Genomic DNA, 14406 nt, shown 5'->3' with positions numbered 1-14406 from the left:
TACCATTTATAATCTACATCTATTGAAACCTTCAAAACGTGATAAAGTTTTTAAAATATCAATTAAGATTAAATGATATCCCAGCAAAAAGATTATTTTGCTTTCGGTCCAACAGTGCACGAAAGCAAAAGGTTGCTTTCATGCAACATTGTATTAACATAACCACTACGCTTGTTAACGTTGAAGGCAGTGTATGAGCTCTCGCCAGGTGTGCCAGAGAGGCAAGGTACAGGTGTAAGAGGTTCACGTGTTGTGTTGCAGCTCGGGGTGGTGCTACTGGAGCAGGGGCGGGCACAGCAGGCTCTGGCTTACCTGGACAAGGCCTTGGAGATGGACCCGGACCACCAGCAGGCGCTCCTCAACTCTGCCGTACTCATTCAGGTCAGTCTCCATCCCTCTGTTTGGGTGGGGGGGGGGGATGTAGGGGGGTTGGGAGGAGACTGATTGACTGCCTGGCTGCCTGCCTGGCTGCCTGCCTGCCTGGCTGCCTGCCTGGCTGCCTGCCTGGCTGCCTGCCTGGCTGACTGCCTCTCTCACTCCCTCCCTCCCTCTCTCTCTCTCTCTCCTCCCTCCCTCTCTCCTCCCTCCCTCCCTCCCTCTCTCTCACTCCCTCCCTCCCTCTCTCTCACTCCCTCCCTCCTCCTCTCCCCTCTCTCACTCCCTCCCTCTCTCTCACTCCCCTCTCTGCCTTTTCCAAGTATTACTATTATGATATGGCCTTGAAAGTTATACAGTGTAACATAAGAACCATTTCTTAAGGTTCTGTTTTTCTACATTTCTGAAGGTCTATTGGCCGATACAAGATGGCTCCTATTTATATCCACCAAAACTATATATTATATATATGTAATATATATTATATATATGTAATATATATATAATATAGAAATATCTTACCTTTGAAGCAATATAGTGATCCCACATCCATTATGTAATTAGATCTATAAATTAACAACCCTGTTTCTAAACTCAGATGTTTCTTAAATCTAATTTCTATCCCGCTTAGAGTTGCAGATATATTTCAAAATATCCATTTTTTGTAAATGGATAAAAGATACAGTATACTTCAAATATGTCATCCCATATTTTATATTCTATAGAAAATTACCTTTTTGATCCTTTTTTGAATACCGGGGGGGGGGGGAGGGGGGCTTCCAATTCCAGGGATTAACTTTGTCATCCTTCTCTCAATGCGTTAAAGTGAATTTATATCCCCTTCTGTATTAGAGACCAAACCTTAACTGCATAAAGAAAATGAGGCCTAAACGCTGTCCAAAATGCTGTGCGTATTAGTGATTTTAGGTATTGTATGTACTAGCTCTTATCTATAAATCTAACATTAGGTCTGTAACTCATCTTTTATGTATGTACTTTTACCTGAATAAACAGTTTTATTGCTTTCTCTCCTAGAAATAAACCTCTACAGTCTATGTGCTATATTTCATACAATTATGCGTTGATTTCAGCTTCAGACACCGAATTCTAGAATGGACATAGAGCAGGATTTCAAAATTAATCCAATTTGAGACCTCATTTATGAAGAGGTTAACAAAGCTAAATTACATTCCCTAGAAAACCAGACTTATGGTTGACAGAACTGAAGTGGATGAATGGGCATAACAAAGGGAATATTAACAAGGAATTAACTATATAAATACAAAATAGAGCATGAAACAATTTATATAAATTTAATAAAATTTTGTAAATTTACGAAAGACCTGGGTAAATACTAGTATGGAAACAGGATTGATGATTTTGTGGAACAAATTATCAGGCAACATAAAATATGTGGGATCACCTAATTGTTTCAAGTGTAGGCTAGACATGTATATGAATGAGTTTTGGGTGGTTGTAAATAAGAGCGGCCACGTATGGACCAATAGGTCTTCTGCAGTTTCCTTGATTCTTATGTACCTGTATAATCACAGTCCTCTAACTTCCCCCCCTTCTCCATTACCACTTCTTCTTTACCACCACATCCTCCATCATGCCTGTCACTCCGTCCTACATCATGCCTGTCACTCCGTCCTCCATCATGCCTGTCACTCCGTCCTACATCATGCCTGTCCCTCCCTTCTACATCATTCCCTATTTCACTCTTACCTTCGCATAAACACCACCACCTTCATCTTCTCACCATCGTAGTATCTCTCAAATACGATCCCTCATCACAGTATTTCTAATTCAAAAAATGGTCTTCCCCATCACAGGAGTCTGGTAACGCTGAACTGCGGCCTCTGGCGTACCAGCGGCTACTGAGGCTGGTTCAGCGAGACCCCCTCAATGAACGCATCTACTTCAACCTCGGCATGATTGCTATGGATGATCGAGACTATCGGAATGCAGAAAAGTGGTTCAGAAAGGTAGATTCGTCATCTATTTCCCTAACGTCATTCCCCTAACGTTATCTTGCATTCTCCCACAATCTGGCATCTCCCGGTGTAATCTTGGAGATCCTTGATGATTGTTTGGCATAACTTAGCATCCTTTTGGTATCTTATGGCATTCCTTCGGGGCAATCTGTAGTTCCTTGCCATCTATTCTGGATGCCTTTCATAATGTTTGTTGATCCTTACTTTTAATTTTCTACTCAATAAAACATTAATAAAATGATGTGCAACATAATTTTCACAAGTTCAGCTGACGTTGATTAAATGCAGTATTGTGCTCAGGCTGAAACAGTCCTGGAAGTAAAACTTGTAGGCCATGCATGATTGCCACTTGCACAGTTACTCATCATAAATATTGACCAGACTACACACTAGAAAGTGAAGGGACGACGACGTTTCGGTCCGTACTAGACCATTCTCGAGTCGATTTCCACAATCGACTTGAGAATGGTCCAGGACGAACCGAAACGTTGTCGTCCCTTCACCTTCTAGTGTGTGGTCTGGTCAACATTCTTCAGCCACGTTATTGTGACTCATCGCCTCATCTTAAATAATTCCACGTTGCCCACTATTGGTAGGCATGTAAAAGCAACATGAACCTCACCCTGTGCCACTTTCTATAGGCCATAGAGTTAAAGGAAGACTTCCGGTCGGCGCTATTCAACTTAGCCTTGCTGCTAACGGACGACCAGCGGCCTCTGGAAGCGGCACCCTTCCTCAACCAGCTAGTGAAGCACCACCCGGACCACGTCAAGGGGCTCATTCTCCTGGGAGACATATACATCAACAACATAAAAGATCTCGATGCGGCTGAGAAGGTTTGTTTTCCAGAAACTCTGACGTGGATACTTTATAAACAAAATTGTAAGAAATTTAATGTGTATGGTGATTAGAAGTTACTGTAAGCTAGACACTGCAATGTATATTTATTGGGATTCAACCAATATGTATCTAATGCGATCTTCATATTTCTGTTTCAGTGCTATGAGCGAATCCTTGCAGTGGATCCAGGTAATGTCCAGGGACTCCACAACTTGTGTGTGGTGTATGTGGAGCGAGGAGAGCTGCTGGCCGCCGAGTCCTGCCTCAACAGGGCTCATCTTATGGCTCCTCACGAAGACTATATTCTCAGACATCTGAAGATCGTCAGGACGCGCCTCGCCAAATTTTCTCAGATGCAACAGCAACAGGCAGTTAGTGGGGGAAGTGAACGGACAGCACCCACCACTTTGCCTGATGGCAGTGATGTCACGGAGAGTGGCAGTGAGGCCAGTGCCAACAGGCCTAAAAAAACCGTTTTTATAACAAAAACTAGTGATAGCAATAGCAAAAATATGGAGAAACAACCTGGTCGCATGATGGAGGCGACGCTAAAGAATGATGCGAGTGATTCAATATCATAAGACTCGGCCAGTGTTGCAAGTATGCCAAAGGTACTACAGTCATTAGAAGGTGCGTAGCTTCACACGAATCGTCATGAGGACTTCTCTAGTGTTGATGTACCATCCCTTAAGTTATAGCATGTTGATTATCAATGTGATGATTGTGTCTCTCCGAGGTTACTTTTACTTACTTTCCCTATTTTTGTTCCCCAACCTCCTTCCCGAGGGTACATCTCATTACCTCTCCTTCTGGTATAATTCACCCCCCCCCCCCCACTGCCTTCCCATTGGGGAAGGCAGTGTTACGGGCTCACCATAGCCCGTGCTACTTGGACATTTCGTTTTGAGTACCTAAATCTAAAACAAAGCCTTCCCAGTGGGCTAACATATTCTGCTGCCCTATCACAGCAGAATAAGTTTACCGTATTCTTGAGAAGGAGAGTTGAATAAGATGGCCTCATTTCTTCAATGGGTGCAGATTAACATCCCCACCTTCCTTTACTCGTGAGATTATCTTATGCCACCTTTTCCTTGAGACAACCTCACCCGACCACCTACCCAAGGGGGTAATCTCGCCCTCCCACCTGCTTAAGTAAACAGATTTTATAAACCATCGTTTGAATTTTGTACTGCATTTAGTTCATTTGTTCATTTCTGTTAGGTGTACATGATTCAATTATTGAATACAGTTTTTGTGAATAATATAAACTATTATTTGAATCTATAATATATGAATTAAGACGACTAACCCACACACCTGAAAGAGGAGACGACGGCATTTTCATGGTATGGTTTAGTCTTCAAATTATAAGCCACGTTATTGTGACTCATCATCTGCATTTGAATTAGGTGTTTATTTACGGCGAAAATAGTTATTGCAAATCCACTTCTCTCCTGTGGTTACAGATCTCTGTTTGACACAACAGAAAGGAGGGGAGGGGTTGTGGGGTGTCAAGATGAGTCTCTGGTGCAACTTCACCTTCAGGGCTTCCAGCCTAAAGTGCTCTGTGGGGTGTATTTACCAACCTGAAACTCTTCCCAATCAAACGCTAAAAAAAAAGATATCCTCGCAAAAAACACCTAAGACAAGCTAGACAACTTTAACACCAGATAGAAAAACCCGTGCCATCTAAGTACTTCTTATATTAGTGTCTAAACTAAAGCTTCCCATCAAGGAGTGGCAATAATCAGCCAACCTGACCTGTTATAAGTAACATGCTCATGTTGGCAAATGTTAGGATGGATTACTGAGAATCTCCAAATCCAGGGATCCCATCGAAATGCTCAAACTATTCAGATCACTTACTTGTCCTGCCTTGAGTACTGCTCGATAGTCACCCAGAACCAAGAGAGATTTCTGAAATAGTGGGAATTCAGAGAACACAATGGTGCACATGGAGGATAAATCTCTTAAAATATTTGGGCCATCTCAAAGCTCTCAAAATGTACTCTCTAGAAAGGATTCGAGAGAGGTATCACACAATATATACATGGAAAAAGCAGAAGGGCAGGTCTCAAATTTGCACACTGAAATTCCAACATGGAGAACAAGGTAAGAATTGCAGACTAGAGCCAGTGAAGAGTAAAGTGGGGAAAAGGAAGGGGGGGGGGGGACAAAAACCCTGGCACTGCCAGGTTCCTCTCAATATAAACGGAAATTGTGTGTGCGTGTTTGAGATTGAAGGCCAGTTGGGGGAGTAGGGATGGAAGAAGGGAAATCGTTGGTGGGGAGTGGGGATGGAAGAAAGGGAATGGTGGGGGAGGAAAGAGAGAAGAATGGAGGGTGCAGGGAGGTAGGGAGGGCAGTTTAACCCAGGCACTGACAAGCGTACGTTCCTAGTGTACTATAAGAATATACGTCTGTCTGTTCAAAGTTGGAGGCTAGATGCTTCGGGCTAGTCCATCTCAACTTTGCAGGGGGAATGATCTGGGGTATGGAATGAACATAGACTGGTCAGAGTCGACCTAGATTGATTGCTTTAAATATAAGCAATTATAGAGATCTCCAGGCGATTTTCAGGAGTCGAGTGTGATATGTTTGGTGTAATTTCCCTAGAGTTTTAGATTGTAATATATTATTCGAGACTCTTACAGTTGTTTCAGTGCTTCTTAATCAATTTCCAGAGACAAGGTGAGAATGAAGGGGAAGGTTCAGTGGGATGAGGGGAGTTGAGGGGAAGATAGTGAAGTGTAGGAAAAGGTGGGGGGGGGGGGACGATCCAAGTGCAGCCTGGTACTATATTTATAAAATGGAAATTTGTCTGTTCGAGGCTAGAGGGGAGAGGGTTGGGGATTGGGTAGGGAGATTGGGGAGAGGGGGAGATGAGGGAAAAGGGGGATGGGGGTGAGAGGGGAGGGGCGGGAAAGGGTGGGAAAAGAGGGGGCGTGGATGTGGGAGGGGGAGAGGCGCTGGAAGGGGGGGGTCGGGAGAGAGGGAACATCCCAGGTACCGCCAGGTACCTCTTCCAGCATATTATATAAAAAAAATTGATTCAGGGGAATAATCGCATTTGTCTTTGTACTGTAGAATGCTTTGACATTAAATCCATTTTTTTAATAAATTGCTTAAATGTTTTGTGATAGTCAAATGAGAGAAGCATATTATTTTCCCGGTGGAGGCAGAAACAAATGGGCAGAGTTTCTTTCACCCTGAGGCCTCTTGTCACCTAGCAGTAAATAGGTAGCTGGGAGTTAGACAGCTGCTTACTGGGCTGCTTCCTGGGGAGGGAGGAGGGTGACAAAAAGGAGGCCTGGTCGAGGACCGGACCGTGGGGACGCTAAGCCCCGAAATCATCTCAAGATAACCTTCAAGATAATGCGAGGTAGGCAAACCCCCACCATCCTCCCCAGGGGTTGGCTAAAACCTCCAGCCCTTCTCTACATGTTTCTACCCCCTTTCACCCCCTTCTTCATATATTGCCTTACTCTGCCACCCTTCCTTTCCCCATCTCGCCATCTCCAAAAGTTACCTCAACCTCCCTTGTGTAGCTTCTGGGAATAAATGGCCTCGTGGCCCTGTCTTTGACCAGGCCCTCTCTGTCTACTGTAAAATATACCCCCACCCTGTCCATTCCTTCAGAAGGTACCTTACCCTTCCTTCTATATAATGTAAATTTCCCATCAACATTTACCCTAAGGGGTTATCTCGAATACATCTCCTACCTCGTTTATTTTCTCTCACCTGTAGGCGAAATTTCTCATCCCTAACTCAATGGTTACTTTTCAATGATGCTCTCTAACCTTCTGCAAGGTAAAGGTGTTTTTAAGTCTTTACAAAGGAAATGTAAAGTAATGGTGCTATTAACACAGTTATTTAACCTTTAAGATCCCAAGACTCTTCAATACCTTTTCTCAACATAAGGGTCAGAACTAGCCAACCTCTTTAGTGTTAAAAGAGGAACTTTTTAAATTTTCTGAAGGGTGCCTGAGCAACCAAGCTGTGACTCGCACGTCAGCAGTGTCCTAATAGTCAGGTTGGCCAATCTCCCAACCAGGAGGCCTAGGGCCAGATTCACGAAAGCACTTACGCCAGCACTTACGAACGTGTACATCTTTCCTTAATCTTTGACGGCTTTGGTTACATTTATTAAACAACTTACAAGCATGAAAACTTTCCATTCAACTGTTGTTATTGCTATAAACAGCCTCCTGGTGCTTCGGAGCTCATTAACTGTTTAATAATTGGAAACAAAGCCGCCAAAGATTGAGAAAAGATGTACAGGTTCGTAAGTGTTTGCATAAGTGCTTTCGTGAATCTGGCCCCTGATCAAAGAAGGGTTGTTGGGATATTAATCCATGTAACCACATGAAGGTAATCCTTACTAATGCCACTTGTGTGGTTATTGTCCAACATCACCACCTTACTAGATCTTGCAGTGCTCATTCCCATTTCACTGAGATTGTTACTCTTGTTCCCTCTTTTTTTTCAGGAGCTTCTACCTCATACCCACCAAGACTTGACTCTCTCATTTGCAGGTGTAAGTGGTGTGTGGTCGTCTGTACTGATGTGGTTGGTTGTACTGGCGTGGTCAACGAGCATTCAGTACTGTCCCCCAGTCTAGGACTTTGATGTTGAGCTCTACAGGATGTCGAGGAGCGTTGCAAAACAAGCGGCAGACATGAATTACCAGAAGTCACAATCCTATACAAGAATCCGGATCATCCTCAGGAATCCAACCTCTCGAGAACGTACTTGAAGTGAAATTATGAATTTGTTTTTGACAAAACCAATCGTCCATTACGAAAACCTGCTTTACTTTATATTTGAATACCTTGGTTTGAAATGGTCTTTGTTCATGACACTATACATATAGAAGTATGTGGGTGGGAACTTGGAAAACAAGAGCAGATTGTGGAACTTGGCATATTGTCCCTCCAGCGTGTCTGAAATTACTATCGGGGGAAAGTGCTTTCATGCTCCAAACACTTAATTTGAGTGGTGAGCAACCAAGTTGCATGTGTCCTGCGAGCACCAGTATGATTTAAGAGCATGAACCGAACCACAGTGTAAAAAAAAATATATATAAAAAAATACAAAAATTGTTTCTGGCCGGAGCAATTCATGTTTTGGAAAGGCCGAGCATAACTCCCTGCCGTCCTAGGAAACGAGAAACTGGACCTTGTTGGGCTAGGAGATATGGCTTGAAATGTGTTGCCGAAATCTTCACCTCGATGAGGTGGTGTTCCGCTGCCAAGTCATCCCTGTAACCTTTATAACCAATGTCCAGTACGTCAGATCCTAGGGGTTGTCCAGCACCCAGTAAGCCAGATCAGTGTTGGTCATCTGGTGCCGCAATTGATGTTGACAGACGTATGAGGTTCTGGCTTACTGGGTACTGCACTATAAAGGGTCTGGTGTGTGAAAAATGCATTTGTCAACACACAAATTTTACCTAATATTTCAATTATAAAAAGCATTAAGAGTTGCCGAAGGGTAGCAAGGGGCATATTAATAAAAAAAATAAAAAGAAACACAGTGATAAGTAGAGGCAATTTCAGCTTCATAAATATTATAATACTGTACTTCCTTCTGTTAACTATGAATGTGATAAATAATCAGCAACTGCTAAATATATGTTGGTATGGTTAAGGTAATTATCACGGCTGTTGCTTTTAGTATCATTTGGGTTCTCTCTCTCTCTCGGAGTCGTTGGCGAGACTGATTCATTGACGAGGTTTGGCTTAGCCTCAGTGGCCCAGGCAGAGGACACTAAATTCTCCCTTTTTTTACAGTGGATTCATTTCTTCTTCCATCTTCCTAAATAAACATTCAAAAAGTGCATACTTTTTTTTTTTTTTTTTTTTTTTTTTACACCAATTTTGTACCAAATCTCAAAGAAAACATATTTGTTGAATTGGTTTATTAACCATTTGTTTTTATTTAATTATAAAACAGACTTGAGGGTTTTCTAAACACATCTCTCTGAATCATAAGACTTTCTGCCCTCGCTGTAGATCATCAGATCCCCATTTGTAAGAATAGCCAGAAACTCCCCCTCCTCTAACCTCTGAGAATCATATCTCACACTCGCCGTATTTCTTAAGAATCATCTCTGACCTATCACAAATAGGTATACGCCTCGACGGATGGCTCATTTCTTGAGGCATTCCTTCAATTGCCTAATTAAGTTTTAATTACTACAAATATGAATTAGTTATAAAAATTTTCATAGAGATCACTCATCTTGCTGCTGTGCTCTAGTCCACTCGTAATCAGTAGTATTGACGAGTTTAAAACCTACACACCTCTCTCACCCTCTTTTTTTTCTCTCTCTGTCTCTCTCTCTGTCTCTCTCTCTGTCTCTCTCTCTGTCTCTCTCTCTCTGTCTCTCTCTCTGTCTCTCTCTGTCTCTCTCTGTCTCTCTCTCTGTCTCTCTCTGTCTCTCTCTCTCTGTCTCTCTCTCTGTCTCTCTCTCTCTCTCTCTGTCTCTCTCTCTCTCTCTCTCTCTCTGTCTGTCTCTCTCTCTCTCTCTGTCTCTGTCTCTCTCTCTCTCTCTCTCTGTCTCTCTCTCTCTCTCTCTCTCTCTCTCTCTCTCTCTCTCTCTCTCTCTCTCTCTCTCTCTCTCTCTCTCTCTCTCTCTCTCTCTGTCTCTGTCTCTGTCTCTGTCTATCTCTGTCTCTGTCTATCTCTGTCTATCTCTGTCTCTGTCTCTGTCTGTGTCTGTCTGTCTGTCTGTCTGTCTGTCTGTCTGTCTCTCTGTCTCTCTGTCTCTCTGTCTCTCTGTCTCTCTGTCTCTCTGTCTCTCTGTCTCTCTGTCTCTCTGTCTCTCTCTCTCTCTCTCTCTCTCTCTCTCTCTCTCTCTCTCTCTCTCTCTCTCTCTCTCTCTCTCTCTCTGTCTCTCTGTCTCTCTGTCTCTCTGTCTCTCTGTGTCTCTGTCTCTGTCTCTGTCTCTGTCTCTGTCTCTGTCTCTCTCTCTCTCTCTCTCTCTCTCTCTCTCTCTCTCTCTCTCTCTCTCTCTCTCTCTCTCTCTGTCTCTCTCTCTCTGTCTCTCTCTCCATCTATCTGATGCTCGCTCACTCGCTCTTAATTATTTCTGGATTAATTTTTGTGATTACGTTTTTTGTGATTAAGTTTGGCTACGTAATTGGGGAGAAGACGAAGTATGGTGGTTGGTGTGGCCATTAAGTCATGCACTCCACTGGTTGACAACCTGCAGGTGTAAATAACTACGCTGCAATTCAAAGCTTGAGCTGGAATGGACAGTATAAGAAAACTTTTATAAAAACTTGTATTCTTCACTTTATTAACTCTACTATTGATGTTTCCTTCTACTCTGGATGTATGTGATTGTAAGGAATGGTACTTTTGTTGTATACCTTCAACTATGTATTTGTTGGTATAGGGAAGAAGTGATGCCTCTGAGTGATTTATTCTTGCACTGATCTTGCACCAACTCGCAAGATGCTGTAATGCATTACAAAAAATTAATATGGAAGCTAATACTAATTTTAACATTTGACGTCAGAAATGTCCAGGGCTGTTGCAAGTAGTGCAGAGTTGGTCAAGGTGCAAATCACAGGTGATAACATGTTGTGCATCACACTCGCAGAGAACTTTTTCATATAGTATTGATCTTAGAAAACATCTCGTATCGAAAGGTGCTTGATGTCGGATCCATTAGTTGACAAAACAGTGAAAATCAGTTTTAGCTGGAGACTGTATATTATAGTGTCTAGCTAGATATACTTCATTACTGTGACAAAAATTTTTTCACTGTATAATATATATGATGTACATTTCCCACACTCTCTTGCAATAATCTTGGAAGAGTAGCCATTTTAACATTTCTGCTTCATTGCATGGCTAGGGAAGGTAGTTCTAAATTTGTGTGAGAGGATGTGGGAACCGCTGCAACTTTTAGTCACTAAATAAAACTATTCCTCGGTGAGAGACAGTGATGGAGGTAAACACTCCGGATCTGTACAAAGTTAAAAAAATAAAAACAAAACAAAAAAAAAGTCATAATGAAATACGATGATGTTTTAAACCTTCAGCGGTGCCTTTTGGGATAATGTCTGAAATGGTATTGTAAAAAAAAATGTTTGTATATCAAGTTTTCATAAATTCCATGATATTTTTCTATGTACCATACACTCCACGTTCCCAGTTCTCCTCTTGGTGGTTCACGTAATCGTAGACAATGTGTCCTAGATGCCATGTGTGTATATCCCTTCCTCTCACCCCCCTTCAAGTTTCTTCTTGACTACCTCTCCAGCGTTTCTGTTAACCTTTGAAATCTTTCACAAGTAGTTCTTATCGTTCCTGAGTCTGACTTTCGAGATGCTATCCACTTTTGTAGTTTTCTTTAAGATTTTTTTTTGTGGAATCCATAGTACATGAAACCCATGCCTGAGTTGTAACCTTTCCTAAATTGTAAAAAAAAATAAAAAAAAAATTACATTACTCATTTATCTATGTTTTATATGAACAAATCCACAGGGGCCGTGATGAGGATTCGAATCTATGTGCAGGGTATAGCTCTAATCTAATCGCTCTAATCGACTGCACCATGACACTGTAAAAGAATAGCAACCTGGGGTAATACATTCCCTGTATATTTTGCACCCTGCAAAATAGGGTATACACAGGTATACACCCTGCAGGTGTATACTTGCACCCACTAGGATTCCCGAGGCTTCCACTGAACCCAAAACCCAGGGTTTCACACATTTCCCCCTCCCCCATTGCACTCTGGTTCTGTCGTCCAGTAAGTCTGCCTCTGACGCCCCTATTTCAATACACAGAGAAATCACATTGGGATTTCCTGGTACGGAGAATTGTGTGAAACCTTGGTTTGGCTTTAGTGGAAGCCTCGGGAATCCTAGTAGGTGCAAGTGTACCACAGGTTGCTATTATTTTACCATGTTGTAATGCAGTCGACTAGTGTGTGCCTGGGAACACACAGTGCATAGGCTCGAACCCCTCATCAAGGCTTCTGTTGATTTGTGTATTGATATATCACAATAACGCGATTTCTGTGTATCCACTTTGTTATATTTCTATATTTTTTGTTTATTTTTATATAATTTTTTTTTTTTTACTGCTTACCCTTTTCTGTTTATTCAGACCATCGTCCTGTTTAGATAGTACTTATAGTAACTATGTGGACCATCGTACATAGGTTTTGTTGTTGCAAACACAACCCTACCCTAACCATCCAAGACGTCCTATGTGCTATGCCAGGATATTTGTTTGGTTATAAGCTTGATATTTTCCTGATTATAAACAGAATAGTACCAAATTCTACTAATTGTCGATTACGTCAATATATGTACAATGGCCCCACATGGTTAACTAAAGTACTATTTACACAGGAGGATGTTGTTCCTTACTATGAACACACTTTTACTTACACAGGTGTCAGCCATGGGTGGTGTGTGTAGGGAGACCTGGAATAATTTGAGTGCAGCCCTCTGGTCTGCCCTGATTTAAGTTGCTATACATGGCATCACCTCAACGGGATACTTACAGGATTATATATGTCATTAGGCTGTTGTCACGGGGAGCTTGGACGTCAGAGGTTCTGGGTTACTTTAGAAAGTAGTATTTTTTTTTTCTCCGTTACTTAGCCTTCATAGGGACTTGGAATTGAAGGTAGAGGTCTGCATGCGTCTCTTGTTCCATTGTACTACCGTTATGGTGTGTGGCTTCCACATACAGTACTCGAGCCCTCCCTGCCTCGGTTAAGATGCAAACCTCTAATATTTCCATCATCCATGGTCTATATAACATTGGTGGGCACCATGGTTATTAACATTAAGTACTACAGTCATTTTGACTTACCATGTTGAGCTCTATTATCATGGTCTATTCTCCTCCTGTGTCTGCCTTATTTGTCCTGTAACCATATCATGATGGTAAAGACCGGAAAGAGAATAATGAAATTTTTAAGTTATTGTAAGTTTTATTGTGATCCCTGTTTAAAACAGGTTGTGATTTTTTGTAAAATATTTTCATTTATATAAATAAATATATAAGATTATGTTGTATATAAAATCTGAGTAAAGTCGTAGCCATTGCTGTGCATGAACTTTGTAGATGGCAGTTTTTCATTGTTGTTTAATTTTGCGTTTATTGGAACGATAATGAAAGATTTGTAATACCTTCAGTGATCTCTGAATTTTTATACTGTAATGGCAAGCCAGTGATCAACCAGTCTGTGAGCCAAGTCATGTTGAAGAGAGGAAACTTGGTGACCATCCTTCCTCTCAGCCTCCTAGCCCCCTCCTTTGTAACTGGCTGCAGTCACAAAGGAGGGGTAGGACGGGGAATGGGCATCATGCTTGTGCTAGAGGTGATAACCCTTGGCCTCGCGCATGATTCCGTTGGCCATAAGCACACCTTTGGCCGCATTTGTGACGAGTCACAAATGCAACACCCTTGGCTACGAGTGTGACGTGTGATGTCCTCGGTGAGATCAACATCCTAGACCGTGAGTGTGACGGCCAGCGAGCTCAGGGTAAGGCCATTGTGCCTGCTGCTCCACCCTTCCACCAGACACATCTGCACCACGCGACAACACTGTCGGTGTCCCCTAGCCAGTAGCATGGGGTCGAGTAACACCAGGGAATAAGTTAACGGTGTTAAAACTGTGGGATCCCAGCATGTGATATAGACTGGGGTGCAGGGGTGAGTGGTGTGTGTGTAGGGATGGGTCGTGTGCTTAAAGCAGCAGACAGCGGCATGTCCCTCAGGACGCGAGTGCTGACGCTGGTGTCCCCAGGTGTTATGAGGTAATGGCACCGGAGTCCTCATTGTCCTCACGACTCTCCCGTCTGTCCTGCCTGTGATACTGTACTCCAATACACGATCATCTACTCCAGTAGCATTTTATTTTCCTTAATCATCTGATGACCTGATACATTACAAGTAGAAAACAAGAATAATATTAAGAAAATAACTAGAAAATATAATAATTCTCAGTCTGCAGTTTCAATAAAGACCACCTTGTATAGCGGACCCCATCAGGCACATTGGTCTAGTATTAGCACATACGTGACCATACAAATTACTATTATTACTGCCTGCTGCTCTACTACACCACCAGAATTCTTGGTGATATTTAGCGCCCTCTGATAATTGCGTCATTTGATGGTGCTACATAGCCTTCCCGGTTTGGTGCCGCATTTTGATA

At 42.4% G+C, this 14406-nt stretch overlaps 1 protein-coding gene across 2 annotated transcripts in view; it reads left to right on the top strand.

Annotated features, from left to right (window-relative positions):
* Window positions 1–14094, top strand: part of LOC123755346 (Transmembrane O-mannosyltransferase targeting cadherins 3) — a 672781-nt gene extending 658687 nt beyond the window's left edge. For both annotated transcript variants that reach the window (XM_045737885.2, XM_069327886.1), the window contains 5 exons: window positions 262–381; window positions 2211–2363; window positions 3014–3208; window positions 3371–3842; window positions 7748–14094. In XM_045737885.2, coding sequence (XP_045593841.2) covers window positions 262–381; window positions 2211–2363; window positions 3014–3208; window positions 3371–3793 — 891 coding nt within the window. In that variant the 3' untranslated portion in view covers window positions 3794–3842; window positions 7748–14094. The remainder of the gene's footprint in view (window positions 1–261; window positions 382–2210; window positions 2364–3013; window positions 3209–3370; window positions 3843–7747) is intronic.
* Window positions 14095–14406: the final 312 nt, after the last annotated feature.

This window comes from Procambarus clarkii, chromosome 20 (assembly GCF_040958095.1).
Source record: "Procambarus clarkii isolate CNS0578487 chromosome 20, FALCON_Pclarkii_2.0, whole genome shotgun sequence".
Classification (NCBI taxonomy): Eukaryota; Metazoa; Arthropoda; class Malacostraca; order Decapoda; family Cambaridae; genus Procambarus; species Procambarus clarkii.
Note: the sequence above shows the minus strand (reverse complement) of the source record. Positions and strands in the feature narration are given on the sequence as shown.